A 26,607-nucleotide genomic window follows, 5' to 3' on the forward strand; every position below is an offset into this window, starting at 1 on the left:
TAAGGGGTTTAATTGGAGTAGAGAAGCAATTAAAAAGACAAAACCAGAACCCCACTCATTTCCTTTTATGGCCCAAATTTGTTTATAGTTTTTGTGGTTAATTACAAAAAATTGCAACAAAAAAAAAAGTAACTAACTCCTTGAATCACTGCAAATTAAATGAAGTTGAACTACAAAAAAGCTGCAAAATGTAGCAAAACTTATAGTTTCATTCATATCATGACTCCCTAGCACTGGCCATAGCTGCTAGTTACTTTAATTAAGATTATACAATTGCTAAAGAAATTTTTCATCATTATTATTGTGTATTTTAATCAAGGGTCTAGGTACAGGGGTTATGGGGATCCTCTGCCAGAAAATAATAAGAATTTGCAGCTTTCTTTTCTTTATCTTAATTATTTTAAGTCATTAAATTGATTTTCTTTTTTTCTTTTCTTTTCTTTCTTTCTTTTGTATTTAGTATTTTATACAGACTATATTTTTAATGCTTAAATACATTTTTACAATTTATGATTGTACTTACTTTTATGTAACACTTTAAAATTCCTTTAAAATAATGTGAAAAAAAATGTGTTGCTATCAACTGTGTTCATAATTATAGTAACAAAGTATCTGACACTTCAAAATTCCTTTTAAATGTGGAAAAATATATTTTTACACAAATTTCATCTTTATTTGTAATCAACTTAAAAATGTGTGTTCATAATTATGGTAACAATCATAACACTGTACAATTTGGTTTTCAATAATGTGAAAAACTGATTTTTTACTTACAAATGACTTTACTTACAAATGTGTGGCCATAAATATAGCAATTAAATACTTAGCATTATAATGAAAACAAGTTTTTAAAATTGATAATTTATACAAGTTAATTTGTTTCAACTAAGTGTTCCACACTATTTAAAAAGTAATTCTAAGGTGTTATGTACTTTTAATTACCACATTTATGAACACAAGTTATTAAATTACTCATAAAAATAAGTTGTTACAACATTTTTTTTCATATTATTTACGAGGAATTTTAACATTTTAAGTGCAGATTTTTTTCTATTCACAGACTAGGCTATTTTTACAGTGTGGTATTAATACTTTTACTTAGGTAAAAGATATAAATACTTCCTCCGCCACTGATTATTATATCCCACAGTTGAGGGTTACTTTTAATGAAGTAAAATGCCACCATAAAAAACAGTTTTGGCATTCATGTGTTATTTTTCTCTTATGTTTTTTAAAATTTCAGTTTTATAGTGATTATCTGGAGGTGCCTTCTTATTATAAAGCTGTGGGCGTGACTGACATCACCACGTGACCGAGTTTGAACCAATCAGACGGCGGCACCGACGTGTAATCGGTCGGCAGATTATGGTACGACAGAGTGAGGTGGCAACTGGCAGCAGCAGAGTCCGGTACGGGAATAAGTAGTGACTCCTTTAGTTGTAACGTTTTTAACCGGGACACGATTCCTGTACTTCGAGGAGGTGCTACTTTCATTGACAAGGTAACTATTTCCGTTGACTTGTTTCTGAACACCAACGGTAGTTAGCTTCAGCCGTTAGCTAGCCGCTGTATGAAGCAGAGTGAAGCTAACGTGACGGCAGTTAGCCAGTCAGACGGGACTTCCAGGTTAGCGGATGTGAGATGCTGTCAGCTAAAAACTGCAGCTGAAAACTGACAAATACAGCTATTTTTGCATTGTTTTACTTTGCTATTAATGTTTAAATTAGAGTTTGGGGGAAAACGGAGCTCATATTAATCACAAACGAAAGCTAAATTGACCATCAACTCCCTGTCTTTGTAAGCTTATTTCCTCTTATTTCTCACTCCGGGGGTTTGCTTCATCTGTCCATCCTGTCTCCTCTCCGGGAAGTTGTTCCGTATTTACGCACAGCGAGTCAAGCTGAAGTTATTGAACTTGTTCTGCTAGCTAGTTGAGGCTGTGGAGTGGGTGTGGTATCTGGTACAGCAGCTTCATTCACTTGGCCTGACGCACATGATGTAGCACGGCTGTTTGCACGGAAAAGTGATGCTAGAGCACAGCACACAGCAGCAGTGTCTGAAGCAGCAGCAGCAGGGGACACCGGGGATGGTTGTAACAGTGCCGTTTCACCAATGCATTAATTGTATGACCCATTCCTTCTTGACCTTGCATGTGAAGTTTCATAGTTGTGTGAAAAAGCATGCACACTTAACAGCAAAAAGATGAGTAATTTAGGAGTCTATATTTTGATAAATACTAATGCTGTTTAAATTAGAATTAGGTAACTTGTATTAGATTAAAGAGAGGTCTCTTCAGGTAAAATGTAAGGCATGTCATCTTTGATTATTTCAAACCGTAATGCTGCTACAGCAAGCAAAACTCTGGCTGACAGGGACAGGGATGGTTGTAACTAAGGGTCCAGTGATATTGGTTTCTCAGGGCTGATACTGGTTATTGGTAGTTAATGAGACCGATAATGGATGTTTGGAGCTGATATGCATTTACAATAAAACTGAAAATCTGTCTGTCAATATTTAGAGTTGGAATGTAACAAACTCCATTACAAAAATGTGCTTAAATGCTTTTAGCAAATGTTTTATCAAAACTTAAACTTTCATCATATACAGCAAGTTCTCAGCAACTTTTTTTTTGTAAAGTCAAGTGAAAATTTAAAAAATGAATAAACAAAAATAGCTTCCTGAGGTTTTACAAAGTAAAAGTTTCTCCCATGTGGTTACTTTCCTTGCACTTTTTACTTAGTTTACTTATTAATTTTATTAGCGATCATTAAAATAAAATGCAAGTAATTGGTTATTAGTGTATGTATTAGTTTTTTATGTGTATTTTTCATTATTGTACGGTTTTTAATACTTTACTCTTATTGTTACAAGTTACCCTTGATAGTGTTACAAGTTACCTCAGTAGTGGGGCAGATTGTTACAGTGGAACTTCTTGTATTTGACATCAAATAATGAATTCGGTAATATGGTTGGAGAAGTTGGGGGAAAAAAAAGCTATTGTAGTTGGGAAATAAGGGTACTTTTGGCTGAAATTTGAGAGCTCTAACACAAAAATTCAGTGAGTTATGGATGCTGACAAAAATATTTACTATCATCCCCAGTCATCATTACCCACTTTGTGCCCCCTGTGATGCTGCTGCCTCCTCATCTCAGGAGCTTGAACAGTGACACATATTTCATGGTTAGATGGCTTCAAACAATGGGCTGGATCCATGGATTATGGCAGGCTAATTACTGGGACATCTGGCTCTACAAGCATGACAGGATAGTACGCTAAGGGACTGTTCCTTATTTTTCAGAGGAGGGTAATGGCTGAGGTGTTTTGTTTTGCTTTTACCCTCCCCAAGGCTACAAATATTTTTGAAAGTAAAAACATCCTGGGAATAAGAAAAAAAGCCCTGTTTTTTTACTCTTGAGATGCATGCTGGTCAATTCATGCAAAGGGCTCACTTTTGGCCAGATTTTAAATAAGGGCAATACATTGTGTCCTTTTATTCTGTTTTTATATGTTTATATGAACATACAAAAACAAAATCCGTAACCAAATGAACGTGAAGTCCTTCCATGCATTGAAAAAAAGAGATAAATAAAAAAATAGAATGTAGAACCAAATAAAAATAAGGGTGAAAAAATAAGTAGAAAGGCAAACAAAGAAAATTGTTCTGTAAACACAGATATTGGATCAAAACATACACACAGAGACTATGGGTTACATTACAATGTGTTTGCGATATATACACTATCCATATTGTCCAGTTCTCAATAAAAGTTTCTTTCTGCATTCTCAAATTAAGAGTCATCTTATCCATTCGTTGACACTAGGTATTTATTTTTTTCAGCCAGTTCTTTATTTGGGATTTCTTACAGGCCACCAATAGTATTCTTAACAGGTATTTATCCTTTTCTCTCCATTTGAGTTCCTTCAGTTTAACAGAATAAAGTGATTTTGATGAACTGTCACTATTTTCAGCTTAAAAGTGGTTGTTTTTTTCTGATGGAAGCGTTTCCTCCCTCACTTTGTGTTAACAAGGACCGTCGAAAATTTGAAGGATAATTTCTGTTTTTCTTGCTCTGATTAATGAATAAATGTATGCAAAAATATATTAAAAAAAGGAAACATTCAACTCCCTCTTCCCCTCTCACAAATAATGAACAGTCCCTAAGACAAAGCCTAGCCAGACTCCTCGAGGTTAGGTATCAGAGACATCTTTCAGACTGTGTTCAAGTGCAGCAGGTGATGCAAAAGCTGCTACCTTAAAGCCACTGCTTGTATTTCAGAAGTTGAAATAAAACCACCAGAAAATGTTATCAGCTACACAAAGGCAGAGCTGATAGGATGCATGTTATCAGGGCTCACTGCTTATCTCTGTTTGGGTAGTAGTGTCGGTGGTACTTCATGGACCTGTTTGGGCTGTTTCACACACTGCTTTCCAGAGCTATAAACTGAGGGTGCTTTGCCAAAGGAAACCTATAAATAATAGGTGTGTTTGTTAATTGTGGCAGTGATGTATCGGCTCAGCAGGTCTGACAACATGAGATGATGGTTGAAACAGGAATGTCAGGAGCATCAGTGCAACATTTTGTCTTTGTGTGGGCTAATCTCATCCTTCACAACTTTTGTCAGATACACATACTGTTAATATGAAAGTCCCAAGAAAGCAGGAGTAACTGCTGTTGATCTTGAAGAAGGCCTTGAGGGCTGAAACATATTTTAGATAAAAGAAAATGCATATGGAGTCAGGGTGTGTTTCCTCAGAGAGGTCAAACACCAGTTATCATCAACACCTCCCTGCAACCCTCAGTGTGTATTATGTTGTTGTATGTTTTATGATGTAAATTCCCAAAAATGTTAAATTCCAAGTTGTTAATAATCTAATTATATGAGACTATGCAATAGTAGGAGATATTTGTGTCTATCTTTGTGGAGCGTATTTTGTTTTTGTCACTGTTTGAACTTGATTGCTAAAGTGTGAACATGCCTTTGAATTTGTTCTGGGTGTGATTCAGTCATCTCTTTGGCTGGGTGTCTCATAAAATTAAACCTGCTGATATTTCACAGGCTGCCTCCATGTTGCTTCTTTTTGTCTGATCAGCTGTTCAAAACTCAAAGATACTCAATTTACAGAGACTCAAAAAAGCAAATCAAACCGGAAGATTGATTGTTTATGCTTTAATTATTAAGTTAGTCGCCAACTAATTTGATAACCGATTAATCACTTTGAGTAATTTTCTAAGAAAAACAGTAAAAAATCTCATATTCCAGCCCCTTAAATGTGAATATATACTGGTTTCTTTCCTCCTCTATGACAGTGAACTGATTATGTTTGAGGTTTATGACAAAACAATAGTTGATTAATTGTAAAATCTCAATTTAAATAATCCTTTGTTGCACCCCTTATTTTAACATGTCAGATTAAAAGCAGTTCATGGATTGAAGGAAAGGAAATAATCCTATTCAACACTCCCCACCTTCTCTTCAATGGAAGTATGTGATGACAGTTTGACAATCTATAGCTCACTTAATACATATTTAACAATACTAAGGAGGTGCAGAAAGATTTATTTTCAGTGTGCATATCAGGTTTCTTGGGAGTAATTGAGCTGTCATTGGTTATAAGAACCTTAAAACTCAGCAGTATTAATGTTTAATCTGTACATTTTCCAGTGGCTAGCTTTGTTTGTAGCCCAGACAGAGAAATGATTCTTTCAGATGAATGACGGCATTTATGCACACACTATTAACAAGATAAGCAGAGACAAGCTATGATTAGCTGGTAAATGTTTGATTTTTTATGCCTGAATGATGCTAGTTTATGTAGTTTTATGTTATGTAGCTTATTCTCAGCTGTAGATCTTGGACCGTACATGTCTAGGTCTGTGTGCATTTAAGTTGTTCCATCGGCAGTCGAGTGTGTGGGGTAAACGTACGATCATGCAGCGGACAGGGCATACTTTTACAGTTTATCTCCGTTTATAGCAACGAATTTGTCACCATGGAAATCTCAAACATAGATATGTGTTGCTGGCAAGGCATCAAAAAGCTTTTAAGGGCCACTTGGCTTGAATTTAATTAAATATGTAACCCATTAGATTAAGGCTAGTCAGACTGGCTTTGTAAAATATTAGCAACTTGTTTGAAGTTCCCCTTCTTTCAAAAATGTGTTTTTCTCATGTTTATGTTTCCCTAAAATGTCTGACTTTGCTCTAGCACAGAGCTTTTATTTTGAAGTGCCATTTCCATTTAGTCTTACAATACATTTTATTTCTTTGTGTTAACCCCATGGCTGGACCTGTTGGGAACCGCTGCTTTAAAAGGCATCTGGTGGGGGACTTAAATTATTTAATTACAGTGTTTATAGCATTTAATCAATCACCCAGTCACCCAGTTTCCCATATAGCATGTGCACAAAATCTGGATTTCAGATTTTCCGACTGGCATTGAATTACCTCCATCTTTGTTGAAACTCACAATTGACTCGGCCTGTAGTTTTTCTGTGCTCAAACTGTGCCTATGCTTGTTTTTTGTTTGTTTGTTTCATCCATCAGTATATCCATATGGTGATGATATGTGACATTAATGGTATTCCTCCCTCTCCCAAAGGTCCTGTGCTACCCAGCGCTGCCATGTCGGCGAAAGCCATCTCAGAGCAGACAGGAAAAGAGTTCTTGTATAAGTACATCTGCACCTCAGCGGCTGTGCAGAACCGCTTCCGCTATGCTAGTGTCACCGCTGAGACTGACTGGGACCGCCTCACACAGGAGCACCCATGGCTGCTGACAGAGGTGAGCATGCTGCGACACACTCGACAGAGGAGCTTTGTATTCACAGGTCTTTGTTTTGGGCTGTGTCCTGACCTGGTGAAGGAATATTGAAATCATGAGGTTAATGAAATGCTGTATGTCCCTGAAACTCTACGTACATGATTTGCAGGACATAATGTCATTATCATCACAGTGACATGTGACTGCATTTAAATGCAGTGAGGGACTGTATTGATTTTGTGTGTGCTTTTAAAAAAACAGTATAGTGAAGGAGAAATGTTATTGTGAAGGAGAAAATTTTTGGTCGCACCAGTATTGGTGCAAATCTGTGTCTTTGGTTTACTCTGTGGCTGATCTGTCCTTTTCTCTCATCCCCTGTAGCGACTCGTGGTGAAGCCAGATCAGTTAATCAAGCGGCGCGGAAAGCTCGGGCTGGTGGGCATCAACCTGGACTTGGAGGGTGTCCGCGAGTGGCTCAAAACCCGCCTCATGAAAGAAACTACTGTGAGTTGACACTAATCTGTCTGTCTTAGTGAGCATTTAGACCAAAAGCAGCTCAGCATTAGCTCATGAGACAATGAAATATGATCCAACAAGTCTAGGTGGTTTATCAGACAACAAAACATAGCGCAGTTTTTAATACTTTGAATAAAGATGTGAAGTCATTGTTTGTTATGACCATCTCCAAGTAAAACAACACACAAAAATATGTACTAAGGCGTATTTGATTGGCCAACGCTGACATGAGCTTCTTTTTTGTCAAGCAGGTCTAATGTCAGCCTAACTGGTCACTTAGCTGTCTTGTCATTCAGGTTGAAGAACAGTCAGTGTTTTGTGAAGGACCAGAAATTCTGTATCTTTATCCCTTTTTGAAATACAATAATTCAGTTTGCTCAGAATCTGCTCAGTTGAGGTAATTACTCTGTCTGTGTACCAGCAAACCAATATCTTTATTTCCTCCGGTGTCTGTTCTCCAACGCTTTAATAATATGGACTTTTTGTGAACACATTCCTTAATTGTGTCTGTTTTTAGACTAATGTCGTACATTAAGATAACAATGCAGTCTTAACAGTTACACCCATGCAGCAAATCACATAACTATCCACATTGTCTTTTGTAACTCAGCTAATGTGTAAATGGCAGTGGTTAACTGGTAATCACTTAACCACAGAACAGGTTAATTTTGTTACTCATCAGTTTACTGCACTGCTCACCAATTAGGTGTGGTGGCACTGCTTATTCAGAGATTTCCGCTAGTAAACGCCATTCCGTACCAACAGTGTAACTGTGGAAACATTGTACCCTCACCCGGGACCCCCCCCCCCAGCTCGCCCTCTAAATGAATATTGCTTCGTCTTTTCTTAAAATTTAGTTGAAAGAGGGTTACACGCACATCTTGTAGGTGCAAGGCTATCAACAAAACAGCATATATGAGGAAAAAGGTAACACCTGCACACTTACTTTATGCCACACAAGTTAATTTCAGACAACGTTACGATCCTGCTTGTATCTTCACAGGTCAAATGTTTGAAAAGATGAAACCACACCTATATTTATATTTTTACATACTGTGTCAGCCTATTGGTGTGTAATATGTAGAAATATAAATATAGGTGTGGTTTTATCTTTCAAAACATTTGACCTGACAAAGATCCAAACAGGATCTAACCAGTGTCTGAAATAAACTTGTGTGGCATGGAGTAAGTGTGTAGGCACTACCTTTTTCCTCATTTTCTTAAAAATGCACCATTTAGTTACTGATTTATGGGAGTTGAAAGTAAAATTAACTAAAACTGACATCCCTGAGGGAGAATGTAAGCTACACCTCCTTGTCCAATAGTCCCAGCATATGGGCCTGTTATGTGTAGATGGTTGCTATGTCCAGTGCCTGAGGCCAAGGGCTTATGTTTAGATCTGCCAGGTCAAAGGTTATATAATGCCATTGGAGGAGGGGGGTCTATTCTGGTCCACCATTAATACAAACATGCTGTGCCACACCTAAAAGCAGGCTGTTGCCATGCTTCAAGTACATAAGAAAGAAAACTTACCTGCTAGGTATGGATTTAGTTTTAGCAATTTTAATATTATGCGCTTAATTTGAGTTTAATAAACTAATGCGATGTGCACATGTAAACAATTTATTTAAAAGTGTAAATTAAACCTATACTTTCGTATGCTTTTTTATACTAAACTTTACCTATACTGTTCTTCACATAACCAAATTTACCTGTTGGCAAAAGGTCTTCTTTTCTGTAAAAAATAACAAATTATATTAAATTATATTATTATTATTAATAAAAAAAAAGATTTTATGGTGCTTTTCATTTTAAAGATTATAACAAAGACAGACTGCTGTGCTTCTGGTTTGTGACATCAAGTGTTTGTCTTGAATAGGTTGGAAAAGCAAAAGGCGTGCTGAAGAACTTCCTCATCGAGCCATTTGTCCCACACCCGCAGGTAACGTATGCAAGTTTCTTGTGTTACAACATTCCACATCCTGTTATGTTTTGAAAGCCAAGTTAAGTTTATTTTTAAAACCTTTAATCATGCATACACCCAAGTAGTCACACTTAGATAAAACCTTCAGGGCCAGGATACAGAAATTATTTTGTGTGTTTTATATTTAGGTCAGTGCATGTGATCATTTGGTTGGTTTTCTCACAGTTTTGTGAACTGAAGAAACTGAGGGTGAATATTGTTGCATTGAGTGTGTGAAGGTCAGTTTTGTCAAAAAGGGGAACTGGATGTTCTGGATATTATTCAAACAAGCTTGTCAGCCTTTTTGTAAATGTATGAAAATGCATGCTTTGCTGTTTGCAGTCAAAATTTGTAAATATGTGTTTGTGTATCCTTGCATTTGCCCTAACACTCTACTGGTCTATCCAGGAGGAGGAGTTTTATGTGTGTATTTACGCAACACGTGAGGGCGATTACGTGCTCTTCCACCACGAGGGTGGAGTGGAGGTGGGTGATGTGGACGCCAAGGCCCAGAAACTGATGGTTGCTGTGGATGAAAAGCTAAGTGAAGACCAAGTCACGGAGCAGCTCCTCACACACATCCCCGATGATAAGAAAGAGTACGGACACATCCTTTATTTATTTATTTATTTTTTTTAATCGACACAGAAAGCTCTACAGCAGTAAAACAAACTTAGTTGGTTGAAAATGAGACATAGGGATGTTTTTTTTTTAAATCTAAATGTGAAAATGTAATATAATATCAATAGTAGGACTGTCCCTTGAAAGTAGGAGATTCGAATACTCAGTGAGAGACCCTCAGTTGATCTAGTTTGCTTCAAGTCAAGCAGTTGTTTGTTTTTTTCCTGTGCATTGTACTTCTGGGGATGTATTGGTCCCCAGATTTTGCTGCGGAGTGAGCGCTCTTGACTTTCACACTATTTGGTACAGAGAGCTACAGACATGCCGGCAGCGGCACAAAAAGAGGAGAGATCTTCTACATAGAAGTGGGGAATTTGCATCTCGCAGCAACTAAAGATACAATATATATACAATATGATACAATTTCTGGCTTTTGCTGATGTCTGGTGCCTGCATAAAATGTTATGCACATTTATAACTCTTTGTTAGTGCCATTAGCTTATTTTACTACATCACAGGAACGCTGCTGTCACACTGAACGTGTATGGAAAACAAAACAAATCAGTTATAAGTACTGAGCAGCCAAATCTGATTCGACTGACTTAATTCTGACTTGAGTACAGCCCTAATCAGTAGATAGAACAGCATATAACAGAGTGATTCAGAGGCTCTCTGATGGAAACAAAAGTATACTTTAAGTGAATAATTTTGTCCATAACCTTCACTTAAGAGAGACTTTGATAAGAGTTCCTCCCCCTCATGTGCTACAAAGAACATACATGATACACTGATAACCAGTCGTGATCTATGTGTATAATTCTTGCTCCACCTGTCACTGTCAGTAAAACCTGGTTGTGGTGGATTGTTTTTGTTACAAGTTGTTCCTTTATTTTTTTGCAAGCCTTCAGTGAAATCCCAAACAGAAACACTCTGCTGCATTAAAGAGAGATCAGCATGTTCTCTGCACGCTGGGGGTGGTATTTAGAAAATGGGGAAATAAACAAACTGACACACACTGCACAAGGTCGCACAACAGCAACGGAAACAGTTTCTCACAAGCTTTACCCTTGAAAACAAAGTGTGATCCACTTTGAATCCTATCACCGTTGCACTGTATGTGATAAGATAAATGTGTAATTAGCATTATTTTTTGGGAAAAAAATATTGATGTTTATGGAAAGCACCAGTCTATATTCATTTTGTATGGTTTTCTAGTAAGAGTTTTGCTCTCATGTGTTTTGATCTTAATTGACGCTTTTATTTCCTTCCTTAAGAGTCTTGGCCAGTTTTATAGTCGGCCTCTTCAACTTATATGAGGACCTCTACTTCACCTACCTGGAGATCAATCCCATTGGTACGTACATGCATTTCATCTGTTTACATTTATTTCCATTTTTACTAAAGGACTCTCAAGTTATTCCTCACTATAATGGCTCCAATTATGCATTTCTAATTTCACAGAATTATTTAAGTACTTTGAGGGGATTCATTATTATTATGAGAGCAAGTTACTAATATGTGGACATGTTAAAATTATCCAGTTTACCATAGTTGCATGTGAGGAGTGTTGTGATAAATCAGTATTGATGATAGCCATAGTATTTAAATATATGGGTAAATTTATTTTATCATGTAAAAATTTCCAGTGCTTCTGAAAGTTTCTCTCTGCTCTTGCTTTGTCTCCCTCTCTCCACCCTCCTGTGCTTGTTTTTTTAGTGTAATTCATTCCCAAAAAATGGGGCAAAATGCACAGTAAACAAAGATGAAAATGAATTTGACTCATAGCATTATTATTACAGTTGTTATCATTATTTAATAATGATAATAATTGTGTAGTGTCTGATATCGTGCCAGCCATGTTTCTGTAACGTCTTGAGAAAAGCATCGGAAAAGTGATATTATTGGATAACACAACTTTCGTTCTCTTAAACAGTCGTCACCAAAGATGGAGTGTACATCCTCGACATGGCAGCCAAGATCGACGCCACTGCAGATTACATCTGCAAGGCTAAATGGGGTGATGTGGAGTTTCCACCACCCTTTGGCAGAGAAGCATATCCAGAGGTGAGATCTCAGTGAAGCAGGTTTTTTATGTATGTGTGTATTAAGGTCTATAGGATTATAATACATCAGCCTGTGTAAGTATTTTTTTTCTCAGTTTAATCATCAGAGATGTACAAGTTGATTGATTGGTTGATTGATTGTATTCCCCTTTACAGACTTGTGTTTAGTAGCAGTTTGTAACAAACAGTGCTTTGTTTTTCACTGCCTCTGAGAGCAAATATGATGCCTTAAACTCCCAGTCCAAGCTTTTAAATGGCACCTTAAATTTTCATGCCCCTAAATTGACATTAGTCAGCAGCTGAAGTGCACAACTAGCTTGAATATTAGTTTATGCCTCCATCCTTTGCCTCTTTTAATGCCACCATTTGTCCATTCCAGGAGGCGTACATTGCTGATCTGGATGCAAAGAGTGGTGCCAGTCTGAAGCTGACCCTGCTGAACCCTCGTGGAAGGATCTGGACCATGGTGGCCGGAGGAGGGGCCTCAGTCGTTTACAGGTACTTCATTTATCTATAAGGGTTTATATTGAGCCTTTGTAACAAATGGAAGGTATTCAAAGTGCTTTGCTGGATGAAATATATATTTATACTTATTTTGTGCCACTTGCATTGCTTTATGGCTTAAAATGTAAAACTTTTTAGATATAAGGCACCCAGTCGAGATTTCAACCTCCTAATAGTGCTACGGAGCAGCTTTTTTTAGGTGGGGTCCCCGTTTAGTTTGTCGTGTTCACATGTATGTATGATCCTGTCAATGGTTTTCCTCTGTTCTGCAGATGTGCAGGTGGCAGTAATGTTCCAAAACATGCAGCAATTTTTGCAGCAAAAAAAAGAAAAGCTTTGAAACCTTTGTATCCTCAAGGATGCACACAATGTGTTTTGTTCGTTTTCATAAAAACTTTACAGGGCACAGCTGAATAAAACTCGGAGCACCAACTAGAATAAGGACAAAGAATCTAACTGTCCATTTTCTGTCTTCTTCAGCGACACCATCTGTGACCTGGGCGGGGTGGATGAGCTAGCAAACTACGGGGAGTACTCTGGAGCACCCAGCGAACAGCAGACCTACGACTACGCTAAAACCATCCTCTCTCTCATGACACGGGAGAAACATTCTCAAGGTGTGTGCAACCAACTCTTCATCAGGTCTTGTTTGCTAAAAAAATTAGGCCAGAGGTGAAAGTCGGGGGAGGCACACTGGTGGAAAACAATCTTGACTGTTTTAGATAAATTTCTCTTGATATCAGCCAAGTTTGCTTTAAACACCAAAGTCAGTGTGTGATCATTTGCTGCAATGTGACCTGCCTGTTCTCCTTCAGTGTTGTCACATGGCCGCTGTTTACTCTGTGTATGCTGCCAGCAATAGACTTCATGGCTGTCACCAAACTATGTTAGCAGAGTGTCAAATTTCAGTCATGATTTTATCCTTAACTTAACACTTCTCTCTCTGTATCCTGCAGGGAAAGTGCTGATCATCGGAGGAAGTATTGCCAACTTCACCAATGTAGCAGCCACATTCAAGGTGAAACACATTGATGTTTTTTTAAATCAGAAAGACTATAAAATCTAAATGTTATCACAGTGTAGTTAAGTCAATACAATATGAATTAATAGAGAAATAACCCCAACTCAAACACAATATGTTATTCTTTCTGGTGATACTAAACTACATAGTCAATGTTGTTTTGGGTAATTCAGCACCACAACTAATGAATAATGCATAACATTAGCAAACTTGTAGAGGACAACATTAAGTAATCTCTGGAAGAAAATACTGATGATACTAACTGACAGGCTGAGAGACTCAGTGGAAGCTGGTCTGAACACACAGAGACAAAATGATGTCAAAATGTCCCGTTGTTCTTTTAAAGCACATGAGGCTGAGATTCTGCATGTTGCATTCTGATATTAATTTATTAAACTGTATTTATTAAAACAACACTGGCATTCCTCATGTCTCTGAACCACTCTTTTTGGCTGACACACTGGTGCAGATTTTTCTGAAGATTTCCCTGTCATCTACATACCTGACCTGGCTCTCTTTCTCTTCAGGGCATTGTCAGGGCCATCAAAGACTACCAAGGTCCTCTGAAGGAGCATGAGGTCACAATCTTTGTTCGACGTGGCGGGCCCAACTATCAGGAGGGGCTGAGGGTGATGGGGGAAGTAGGTGAGTGAGATGGAGCTCAAAGTCACAAGAACCTAGTCTGAGAAGGAAGAATTTGGAGAATGACCCAAAAATGTAATTTGTTATTTTGAAAATACTACTTTGGAAATGTGTTAAACATATGGAATGATTTTAGTGGACTACATGACTAGAAAGAGGAATTAAGATATTTTTTAAATGCATGCAGATATAATATGAGAACATAAATAATTAAGTGGTAGAGAGTTTTTTTTAAATGTGGTTGTTTAACGCTTTCTCTTTTTTCAGGGAAGACTACAGGTATTCCTATTCATGTGTTTGGTACTGAGACCCATATGACAGCGATTGTTGGCATGGCTCTGGGCCACCGTCCAATCCCTAACCAGCCTCCAATGGATGCACATACGGCTAACTTTCTCCTCAATGCCAGCAACAGTGCAAAGGTATTTTCACCAGGGGTGTAATTTGCAAGTCTCATCATGCTACAATACTGTATTGATTCTGTAGAAGATGATGTGATATTTGCTGGTATGACAAAGTCTGCCATAATACAAATAGATTTCAATTGAGTTTGATTCCGGGGCCTGTGATATATATGAAATGATACAAGTAAATATTTTTTTGTGTTTTATCACTGCTTACCGTTTTCTGCCTGGTACCAGGCCACTAGCACTGTTTGAATGTTTTGGAATGAGGTGCACTTCAATGAAAATGGTGACACAGATGTACCAAGGGAAATTAAAGATGAAAGTGTTTATTAATAGTTTCACTTTTCATCAATGATTTGGGATTGTTTATCATTAAATCAATTTAAATACATATATATACAGATCGAGATAATGTTACACACCTGATATTTATCAGTCACTAACACCCTGCATGGAAATTTGGATGGTCTGAAGGTTTTCTGCCTCTCTTTTACACACATACAGATGTTATATTGCTTGAGACAGGCATGACATTTTCATGTGCTAAATCTAATGTAACCATTTGTGAGTTGAAGGAAATTAATGTTGCTAAATAATTATCTGTCTAAGATGCATTAACATTATAGATTGTGCAAAAATTCTGTATATGTAGCTTTTGTCCATATGTAGCAATAGGTGTTTCGTGTTTAAGGGCATGCATTTACTTTAGATACAATTCAGTCATGCATGTTCAAACACTATGAAAGGTTTGAACTTTGGAACTTATTCAAGTAACTCTATTGTAAAGCACAACATGATTTACCTTTTATATAGTCTGTGCTCTTTAGCCTCCCGCCCTTTTATTTGTTAACTGTGGCCCTCCAAGTTCCAAGTCAGGGCTATATTGATGGGTGATAAATTCATACATGGTGCATGTATAGTAAAAATAGAGTAATATTCTGTAAGTAGAAAATTGTTAGTTTCCTGCTTTCATTTTTTCCTTAAAGTTTCTGTAAAAGTTTTGAATTATATAAATGTTTGTCTCTATTTTCTGTACCAGACTCCAGCTGCAACAAGGACAGCTTCATTCTCTGAACCGAGGACGTCTAACGATGCCACCCCAGCCAAAAAGTGTAAAGCAGGTCTTCCTGCAGGTAACTAACAGAGCAGCACTTCCCTCTCCACTGCGTCTTATCTGCAAGACTCCATATGTACCCATACACGTGTGCTTTTTCATTTCACTTATCCTTGCGTCCTGTATCTCTCCCTCTCTGAATTTCACTGCTGTTCTGCATTTTAATTTTCTTTCTATTTCTCCCTCCTGCTCCTCTTGTTTTGCTGCACAAACTGTGCTTGTCTTTTTCATGCTCATTTCTCTAAGACTCTCTTCATTCTATACTGTGGCCTCTGAAGAATGTGGTCACAGGCGATTGGAAAGGTAAGTGATGGGTGTGCCATGCCCACACTGCGCTTGGCTGCCCACACACTCTACACCGGTCTGCCTCTTTGTCTTTTTCCCCCTCGCCCTCCGCATCTAGAAAGGAGTGTGTCTGTGTGTGACGCCTACATGTTTGCTTCGCCTCAGTGCCTCAGACGTTCACTGGGGACATTATATTCTTCAGCAAAAAGATTTTTGTATTTTTTCAACAAGAATAAGTTGTTTTGGGGGTAATTAAAAACTGTGTAAAGAATAGCAGATAATTCAAGTTTTAAGCATATCAGTTTTCTAATGCTAAGATTCATAAAAATGGAGGATCTTAAAAGATATTCCACCTTTAGACTGAGCTGTGTGTTGTTTAGAGATATTGTAGTGTTAAACATTCAGCACAGGCTATGTGGAAATGAGATTTCGATTGTGGCTAGACTTTTTAGATTGCTTTTCACAGTAAAGGCATGCTCTGTAGTATCTGAGCTTTGCATGGTCTTTCCTCCGGTGTGCTTCTTATGAAGTGTTTTTAGAGATGAAACACAATTTACAGAATGCACAAAAGTCTGTTCAATTACTAAGATAAAGATGCACTCATCCTTTTCTCTTTTTTGTGCTCATTTTGTCGTATTTTGTGTTCCTGTGCCGTGGGGGTCACAGAAGCGAAAGCCCCTTCAGGCTGCAGCGGAGGTATGGAAGGGTGTGAAAAACCTGTCCTCCTGCCCTCTCCGTCCTCTGTCCACTTCTCCCTGCCTTCCCAGTTTTGTCTGTTGCTGATGTTCCTCCGCAGTCTGTCCTTCCTTTTTGCATTCCTATGGCGGATTATTCACCTATAAGGGATGCCGTTTTATGTCTCTGAACTGAAATTTGTCCAAAGAGCATTTCTGTCCAAATTCCCATTAGTGAATCATCTTGAAATTGTCTGGTATGATGTAAAAGTGTTTTGAAAATAAGTCATTGCAGACAGAAGGGTTGGGCAATATATTAAACTTTACCAACCGGCCAACATTAGCCCTACAACCAATAATTGCAGTTTTCGCACTGCTGGCTCACTAAATTCCACAAGCTCTTCTTCGCGTATTTAGTCTAATAAATAAACAAAATGAACTCACAAAATGTCAATAAAGAAAATATTCATACATCTGTTTTCCTTGTCAAAGAGAATACACCTTCTGAATTCAAGTTTATATCTTTCTTTGGGGCGGACCCTCGACTCGCTGAGCTAGAGGCTGCCCCGGCTCCCACTCGTTCTTTGGATGTAGACCATTAAATAAAATAAATTTACAAAAATCTCCCATAAAAAGCAACCAGTGATGTATTCAGCCAGTCGCAGCCCAACTCTAGAAGACATTTAAAATAATTTGAATTGCATTGAAGGAGAGACAAAACCACGACCCCGCACACCCAGAAAAAATTGATCATTTCATCATTTGCTTTCTATTTAAGACTAGCTCCATCCGAGGTTTAAAGAACCCAACTTGTTTTCCATCACAGTTCATAATTTGGCCCATATGGTCGGCACACAGATGACAAATTAAAATCTCTGTTTAAATTCTCACACTTAACATGGTAAACCCTGCAGAAGACCTGGAAAAATAACTTGTCGCTCTACATTCTTTAGTTAAAGAGGCGGTGATAGTGCTGGACAGTTTATAGCTATGTACATATCTTCCTTTGGATCAAATCAGAGATCCACAGCAGGCAGGGAGTCTGGACAGAGAGGAGAGACTTGGGAGGACTGGAAGAAATGTGTGGCAAGATAGTGATTAATTTAACAAACGCTTCAAACCACATTGTACACTAACATGACATTCTGCATCTGAACAGAATCCGTGACTCTCAGATCTGTTGCAGTGTCGTGTTTTTTTTTAAAAAATGTACTTCTGCTGGGTTGCTTTGGTATCTGGACCTTGCCTTGCAGTATTCATTGAATTACTAACAAACAGCTTTGTCATCAACAATCAAGGCATACATGGTATTTTTGCTTGGCCATGGGCAAGTGGGGTGATGTTTCTAAGAGCACACAGTAACTTTTACCAACACAGAACATACAATACAAAAGGCTTTTTGCATTTAGAAAAAAATGGTAAGTAAAGTCACTATATGAATGCAATATTAAATGCATTGGGGGGGAAAATTATATTGTCTTTTACTGATGTCAAGGATCAGAAAAACACTAGTATTACACTGGCTTCCTCTGCCGCAGCCACTGGTGCCATTTTAATTTTAACATTATGAGACGCCAAATTAACCCTTTTAACTGTGTGACCTGGAGGTGGACAAAATAAATGACTCAGTGTAACTTGGTTACATTTAAAAATGTGAGTTATAATAGGTTGAATGCAATTTGTCAGCTAAAAATAGATGTGTGGTGCCCAAATTACAATGTGTTGGTTAAAAAAAAACTTGGCAATCTGCATCAACAAAGAGAAACGTGGTGGTGCTTTTGTTGCAGTGAAGAGTTATTTTCTCTACCTCCTGTATCTCTGTCCACAGAGAACTCTTTGTACCATTCCCATTCCTGCTATTTTCCTGGGCCTGACCCCCCTCGCTCTTTCGCCTGTGGTGATTTATTTATTTTTTTTCTGTTTCCAGTTCTGACAGACCCTCTCTCTCTCTATCTCTTTCTCTGTATCTCTCCCTTTCTATCTGTCTCTCCCTCTTACAGCCAAAGCCACCACACTTTTCAGAAAACAAACCAAGACCATAGTCTGGGGCATGCAGACACGTGCAGTTCAAGGCATGCTGGACTTCGACTACGTCTGTTCTCGGGATGAACCTTCCGTCGCAGCCATGGTGTACCCCTTCACGTAAGTTGCCCAAGACCACAAGTTTGCCTGAAATTTGTTTAATTTAAAGATTTGATAATCAGTTTATTAAGGACATCTCGACAGTGTTACAACAGATTGCCCTAAATTCATTTTGACTGCTGATATGTGTGTGGTTATTGCAAATTATGCAAATATTATTGGGATGTAATAAACATTCACTCATCCACCATGGCCCACTGTTTTGAGTAGGGGTTGACCGATAATGGGTTTTTCAGGGCCAATACCGATTAATAGTGGTTAATGAGACCGATAACCGATATTTGGAACCGATATGCATTAACAATAAAAATGAAAATCTTTGTGTCACTATTTAGAATTTTGAATATAACAAACTCCAACACAAAACTTATTTAAATGCCTTTAGCAAATGGTGAACAAACTATTAACATCAAAAACCACAAGTTCTCAGCAACTTTTTGTATAAAGTCATGTGAAATTTTAAATTAAAAAATGAATAAATAAAAATAGCTCCCTGAAGTCTGACAAAGTAAAAGTTCCTCTAATGCTTACACTTTCTTCTTCTTTCACTTTTTAATAAATTTTATCAGCGATCATTAAAACGGTATGCCGATAATAGTCAAACTGCCAAATATTGGCTCCAATAATCGGCCAGGCAGATAATCCATCGAATCCTAGTTTTGACCAAGTATCAGCTTCTTGTTGTGATATTTTTAGTCCTCATTCCCTGCTCGACTTGTCTTCATATGTTCAATCAGGTCATATTTTATCTTAATTCAAATTTGCATATCTTGAAGTTTACAATTTCTGACATTTAACAAACTTGGCATCCTATGCTCAGCTCAACTTTGTTACTTAAATTGAAAACCAAACCGTAAAGATCTGAAGAAATGATTTTAACTTGACATTTTTTTTTTTAATATTTAACATCAGTTGTGACAGTTGATCTTCCAATTTATATACTTATTTATATTATTCTACCTTACATTTTTATGTTGCCCAGTGGGGATCATAAGCAGAAGTTCTACTGGGGCCACAAGGAGATCCTGGTACCGGTCTATAAGAATATGGCTGATGCTATGAAGAAGCACCCCGAGGTGGACGTCCTGATCAGCTTTGCCTCACTGCGCTCAGCCTTTGACAGCACTGTGGAGGCCATGCAGTACCCACAGGTAGAAAGACATACTATGTTTACATATAAGCTCATACATCACTGCATAAACATTCAACCAGGCAAGAAATTCAGGTGTCTTATCTGTTTGTGTTTTCAGATTCACACTATCTCTATCATAGCTGAGGGCATCCCTGAAGCTCAGACACGGAAGATCATCAAGATGGCTGATGAGAAAGGTGTCACCATCATCGGCCCTGCTACGGTATGCAGCCATATCGCACCGACAGACTGTTGCAAAGTGCAGTAGACTGTGAATGCAGCGTCAGATTTGTTTAATCATCCGTGTATGCAAGCAAAGAAATGATAAGTTAATTTGATCCCTGTTATTTTCTGTCGTAAAGGTTGGCGGTATTAAGCCAGGCTGTTTTAAGATTGGCAACACAGGTGGCATGCTGGACAACATCCTTGCCTCCAAACTTTATCGCCCTGGCAGCGTGGCATACGTGTCGCGCTCCGGGGGCATGTCCAATGAACTGAACAACATCATCTCCCGCACCACCGACGGCGTCTATGAAGGTGTGGCCATCGGAGGAGACAGGTACAAGAACTTTTCTGCAAAGTATTTGTTTTGATGAGAGACACTTAACAGTAAATTTACAGCACAGAGCTTTTTTTTTTTTATAGTGCTATATCTTTTTATTATTTCAGTATGTTAAGTCTCTTTTTACTCTGAGTCAATGTCTTGTTTACCTGTAGTGAAATAAATATGTGGTCATTTATCTAATTCACGTGTGGACCTCGTTCTAATGACTCAGGAGAAATCTGGACCCCATAGCTTGATCAGTTGGGAACCACTGAATTAGAAAATGGCCCTATTGTTAGCCAGATTTGGCCCGCCAGCCGTAAATTGAGTATAACTGCTGTCCATCACTTATTTAGTTGCTCTGATTGGTAATTGTGTCCTGAGGCATTTTAATCTTCTAAAAATTGAACGGAGAGGTTTGAGACTAAATTGCATTTGCATATTTGGTCTGGTGATGTCAGGCTGATACTTAAACCCGGCTCCACAGAAATATTTTTTTATCTGAGGCTTTTAAGTGCTTGTGTTTTGGTCTGCTTTGTCCAGATATCCCGGTTCCACCTTCATGGACCACGTCCTTCGTTACCAGGACACTCCAGGGGTTAAGATGATAATCGTGCTCGGAGAGGTGGGAGTTTTTTCATGAATGTTCATATTTTCATATCAACATTGATCAATGTAATGTTGTTGTTTTTTTGTTGTTAACATTTCTTTCACTCTGGCGAACCAGATTGGAGGCACAGAAGAGTACAAGATCTGCCAGGGCATCAGAGAGGGAAGGATAACCAAGCCTGTGGTGTGCTGGTGTATTGGAACCTGCGCCACCATGTTCGCTTCAGAGGTTCGCTGGCTGTGCTGAAATAACTGGCTTTGGGATTTGTTGTAGTTAAGAGGTAATTCAGATATTTTAGCTCAACATGTAACACTGCCATTCTCAGGTTCAGTTTGGCCATGCGGGAGCCTGCGCCAACCAGGCTTCAGAAACAGCTGTAGCCAAGAACCAGGCTCTGAGAGACGCTGGAGCTTATGTACCAAAGAGCTTCGATGAGCTGGGGGACGTCATCAAGTGAGAAATTCATCACACTGTCATAACAAAATGTATCACTGAATTGTTTTAAGGGGTTTTCACTGATGTTTTGAATTTATGGTGAAACAGGACTGTGTATGATGAGCTGGTGGCCAATGGTACCATCATTCCTGCCCAGGAGGTGCCTCCCCCAACTGTGCCTATGGATTACTCGTGGGCCAGGGTAAGAAACTTCATCAACACTCCCTATTTAGTAAAACCCCCCAAAAAAGCACCTTTTTTTCCCAGTGGCATCTGTCTTAGCCACTGAAGAATTTATGAATGCTGTATAGTAACAATTTAAAGTTCATGGTGCTCAGTTTTATTTGAAACATTAAGGAAACCTATGAGGTTTTTTTTAAATAAGTAAAACCAGTGGCCCAGAATTAAGTAGGTTCATTGCAAACGAGGCACACAGGTACAGCATTTCTAAAAGTTGGCACTGTAAATACATACTTATCGGTCCATTCTTCATTAAAGCTGCGGTTTTCTGCATCAACTTTCCCCTTAAGACTCTTTGAGAGTGCCAATTTTCATGCTTGAAATATATTCAGAAGGCCTTTCTCCTGCCAGTGTTCTCCACAAACTACGACACTGCATGTGACAGTGATGGACAGCTTGACAGCCTCACAAATATGAAGCCTAAAATATCGCTATCGCCCCCTAGTGGCTTGCTGGCAGTACAGGTAATATGAGTCTGTTAACACTGACAAAGGCTAAAAAATAACATAAATTTGGAAGGAAAATTAATATATAGGATACAGTATTAATTTTATTTTATTTTACAAGAGCATCTGGCCTTCACAGTGTCTGCCAAGAAAAATTCTGGCCCCTGGACAAATGTTATCGATGACCCCTGCAATAGGCCTATACTACTGTATTTACATGACAATCATAGTGGTGGTACTTGGAGAGCTTAATATTTTCTGAGGTGGTACTTGCTATGTGAAAAGTTTGAGAAGCATTGGTATTGACGCAAAACATCAGATATTTAGAATAAGGTCGTTTTTGTTTTTTAAAGAATTGTGACCAATGTACTGAAAGGGGACATTTAACATTAAAAAAAAACCTGACATACATGCTGATACTACTCTATGTCTCGCACTGTAGAAACATTTTCTTTCTGTGTTTTTTTTTTTACCTGTAAGTTAGAGCTCATCTTACATCTGTTTTATTCCTGCAGGAGTTGGGCCTGATCCGTAAGCCAGCCTCATTTATGACGAGCATCTGTGACGAGCGCGGCCAGGAGCTCATCTACGCGGGCATGCCCATCACCGAGGTCTTTAAAGAGGAGATGGGTCTAGGAGGAGTGCTGGGCTTGCTTTGGTTCCAACGCAGGTTTGTGATAATCACTTCCTGAGAGAAGAAGTGTTGTGTGTGTGGTGTACTAACACGTTTTCAGTGGAATAAGCTGTGTTGCGTGTTCTTCTAGGTTGCCGCGCTACGCCTGCCAGTTCATTGAGATGTGCCTGATGGTGACTGCTGATCACGGGCCTGCCGTCTCTGGTGCGCACAACACAATTGTCTGTGCCCGTGCCGGCAAGGATCTTATCTCAAGCCTCACCTCTGGCCTGCTCACCATTGTCAGTACCACTCGCACACACTTACACTGTGCCACCGTCTTAAACCAAAAAAATTACAGAAATACGAAAACTCGCCTCATGTCTCTTTCTACTCCAGTCTTCTGTACTGAATCGTGATTTATTCATGAATTCCAGGGGGACCGTTTTGGAGGTGCATTGGATGCGGCAGCGAAACAGTTCAGCAAGGCGTTTGACAGCGGCATGCTGCCCATGGAGTTTGTCAACAAGATGAAGAAGGACGGCAAGCTGATCATGGGCATCGGCCACAGAGTCAAATCAGTAGGCAGTGTTCAGCTTTTCACACTTTGCAACTTTGCATTATCAAAAGCCATAAATGATGTGGCAGGTTTAGATCACAGTACAATGTTGCTGAGATTACACCTCTGACTAATTCTTCTTTAGATTAGAACTAAAATGAAAGTAAACCTTTCAGTTACAGTGAAGAGCTTTTAATACAAGAAACAAGACACAAAGCCATTAACAGTTTGTCTCTTTTTACAGATCAACAACCCTGACATGCGGGTGCAGATTCTTAAGGACTTCGTTAAGCAGCATTTCACCTCCACCCAGTTACTTGACTACGCCCTCGACGTAGAGAAGATCACCACCTCCAAGGTACTTAAAGCTGAATGAACAAGACTGAAGCAAAATGTGAAGTCTTTATCCTTTGAGAAAGCTAAAATCTAACAGTGGTCTTGAGGAGCACGTGTGACGGAAAAAACACCATCAGGACAATGAAATAATTCAATCTTCCAATTTAAACTGTTAAATTTCAAACGCAAATTTCAGTTTGACATCTTTGGATCTTTGACATCCTTTCCGTGTTAAATTGGGGAGGTGAAATTGAAATGAGCATTGATATGATAATACGACATAAGTCATTTTCAGCTCAAAATTATCCCTTTAACATTACGATGAATTGATTTCCTTTCTCTTTTTCAGAAACCCAACCTGATCCTCAATGTAGATGGTTTCATTGGTGTAGCTTTTGTGGACCTGCTCAGGACGTGCGGTGGCTTCACACGGTAAGAACTTAAATTACATCAACTGTGTTTTTATTACATAGTCATTTATTTTTTGTAAATACACCACTTATTATAGTTTCCTGTTTTTCAATTCAGTTCAGATTCTGCTAGTTTCAAGAGTGGGTTTCTTCCCTTTAGTTTAAAAATGTTAAGTTTTAGTTTAACCCAACACTTTGTAAAGGCATTTACTTGCAGACATCCCTGTCTCAACAAACATATGCACCGCCTCCTCATGCTTGTTGTAATGACATATTTGACCGAATTGTCAGACTAAAGGCATTTTCTGTATATTATCAATATTATTATTATTATTTTATTTTGTTTAAGGTATTTTTTTAGCACAATAATGTTTCAGATAGTTTTCATTTTTGGTTTTTTTTTTTTTTTTTTATTTCAGCTAACTAAAATGTCTTTTCACACGTAGTTTTAGTTTCGTTTTATTTAGCTGTAATAACCTTGAAATACTACAGCTTTTACCTATAAGTGCCCATAGGAGGATTATACTTGTTGACAGATAAATTATCAGACACTTTATCTGTGTAGGACTACATTGCAGTGTGTTGTTATGGAAGTGTAATACATTCACCTCAGAAAAAAAGAAATTTGCCTTCTTTGTGAATTCAGAAAAAACGAGCTAGATTGTTTTTTCTCTAGTGAACATATTACGCTTCTAATCTCACAGCTTTATGAAATTGATCCGTTTAATTGCCAAAAGTGTGATTTCTGTGTCGATGGCGAGCACAGCGTCCAGTATTGTTTCTCACATAAATGCTGAACTGGTTCCAGAGATGAGGCTGACGAGTTTGTGGAGATTGGTGCACTAAATGGGATCTTTGTCCTCGGCCGTAGTATGGGCTTCATCGGTGAGTCCCATTCAAACAGAGCCATGACACGAAGTCTCAAAGTATTATTAAAACAAGACAACTAACTAGTGTCTGTCCCACATCAGGACATTATCTGGACCAGAAGAGGCTGAAACAGGGTTTGTACCGCCACCCGTGGGACGACATCTCCTATGTGCTTCCTGAACATATGTCGATGTAATCCGCACAGAGTGAGATGCACATCCAGATGTGTCAGGCAGCATTACACATCTGACTTAACATATATCTACACTCCGGTTATGACAACTGCGGCCTTGGGAAAACTGGGCAGGGTGATTCTGGAAAATGGAAGTATTGTCTGGCTGAGGGGACTGGTTAGAAGTTTTCGATCTAGTTTTTACGGAGACAAAGGGGAAGTATATTTTTAGATTTAGTTTCTGTCAAATAATTTAAATTCTGAGATGTAACTTATTCAGTTTTGACCACAGACCCAAACCAGTACAAAGAAGAGCGGCTGCTGAAGCACAAACTCAACTCAACTGGTACTTAAAAAAAAAACACAAGGACGATTCAAAGCACATTTCAGTCCTGCAGATTAGGTCATCTGCAGTAACAGCTGCTGATGTGACGATTGTTTTAAAACTAAATAATACAACATTATGCCTTTTTCTATACAACTCACAAAAATCAATTATAATGTATTATTTTAATCAGCATTTGCCTGTTTTAGGCCACAGGAAAGTGTACTTAATTATGCTTTGCTGGCTTTGTGAGTTTTGCACCTTAGTTTAAACACTAGAAACAGTGTCAGTTTTAACTTCCTTCTCTAAGTTTCGCTCCCACTGAAAACTTCTTTGTCATCACAGATTAACCAAAGTTATTTTTAGGAACGTGTTGTCTTTGTTGTTTTTTTTTAAAGGGTACGGTGGTTGATATTACAGAGCTTATCTAGTTTTCATGTTTGAAAAGGAGGCATTGTTATCTGATGAAGGAATTTAACAAAAATAAGTGTCACTCCGTTATTGCCTTTCCTAGAGCAACCCTGGTTGTAAACTAGTGGTTGAAATTCATCAGCTGCTGTAAATCAGATGCAGTTTTAAGGTGTTCAGGTCTTACACTGAATTGAATTACTTGTGTTGCTGTTCTGAATAACTGTATCAGAAAACAGGAAAATGTAGAAGCATCAAACGGGTACGAGCAAAATGCTTCATGAATGAGCCCAGTGAGTCTTTGAAAGCATCTTTTGGCGAGGGACCATGAAAGCAATTTGCTTCATTTGAGGGAAGTTATTGCACATAAAACGGATAATACGGCAATCGTCCAAACATCACTGACGACTTGACACCAACTCAAAACGCTTTGTAACCGCCCACTGAACAGCCTGCTGTGTTTGATCTTTGTTTTGCTGTTTTTATTTAACTGTGAAAAAAATGCTTTGTTTTTTTGTAATATGCTGTCATATTGTAGTATAATAATAAAGAACTGTTTTACTTTTAGTTTTGGCTGAATTGTGAATGTCTGAATCTATTGTAGGTGAAGAGGCGTGATCTGTGAGCAGAGGTGGTCAGCCTACAAACAAATATGTGACATTCGTTATGACAAACCCTTTTCCATTAACAAGGATTTTGAGTAATTGGCTTAAAAAAATGTAATGAGAGATTCTTTCAATCTTGATATTCAGTGGGAAAAGAATCTCTAATAAATAACTGGGTCTATTAATCC

The 26,607-nt window shown here is 38.3% G+C and overlaps 1 protein-coding gene across 3 annotated transcripts; it reads left to right on the forward strand.

Moving 5' to 3' along the window:
* Nucleotides 1-1,342: 1,342 nt before the first annotated feature.
* LOC121958597 (ATP-citrate synthase) lies at nt 1,343-26,381 on the forward strand. Of its 3 annotated transcripts, XM_088070102.1 has the most exons (30): nt 1,343-1,501; nt 6,602-6,783; nt 7,144-7,266; nt 9,158-9,220; nt 9,650-9,840; nt 11,137-11,216; nt 11,796-11,926; nt 12,305-12,423; nt 12,910-13,046; nt 13,386-13,447; nt 13,978-14,095; nt 14,360-14,514; nt 15,539-15,632; nt 15,860-15,916; nt 16,565-16,594; nt 18,573-18,714; nt 19,697-19,865; nt 19,965-20,069; nt 20,209-20,405; nt 20,934-21,015; nt 21,118-21,228; nt 21,326-21,453; nt 21,544-21,637; nt 22,637-22,791; nt 22,886-23,036; nt 23,172-23,315; nt 23,538-23,651; nt 23,979-24,061; nt 24,848-24,924; nt 25,011-26,381. In XM_088070102.1, the coding sequence occupies exons 2-30, from the start codon at nt 6,625-6,627 to the stop codon at nt 25,103-25,105; spliced, it is 3,366 nt and encodes a 1,121-aa protein (XP_087926228.1). In that variant the 5' UTR covers nt 1,343-1,501; nt 6,602-6,624; the 3' UTR covers nt 25,106-26,381. The 3 variants fall into 3 exon arrangements, with proteins under 3 accessions (XP_087926228.1, XP_042363566.1, XP_042363568.1); XM_042507632.2 differs by lacking the exon at nt 15,860-15,916; XM_042507634.2 differs by lacking the exons at nt 15,860-15,916; nt 16,565-16,594.
* The last annotated feature ends 226 nt before the right edge of the window (nt 26,382-26,607 follow it).

Source organism: Plectropomus leopardus, chromosome 19, assembly GCF_026936395.1.
Source record: "Plectropomus leopardus strain MGB_pleo_1.0 chromosome 19, ASM2693639v1, whole genome shotgun sequence".
NCBI lineage: Eukaryota > Metazoa > Chordata > Actinopteri > Perciformes > Serranidae > Plectropomus > Plectropomus leopardus.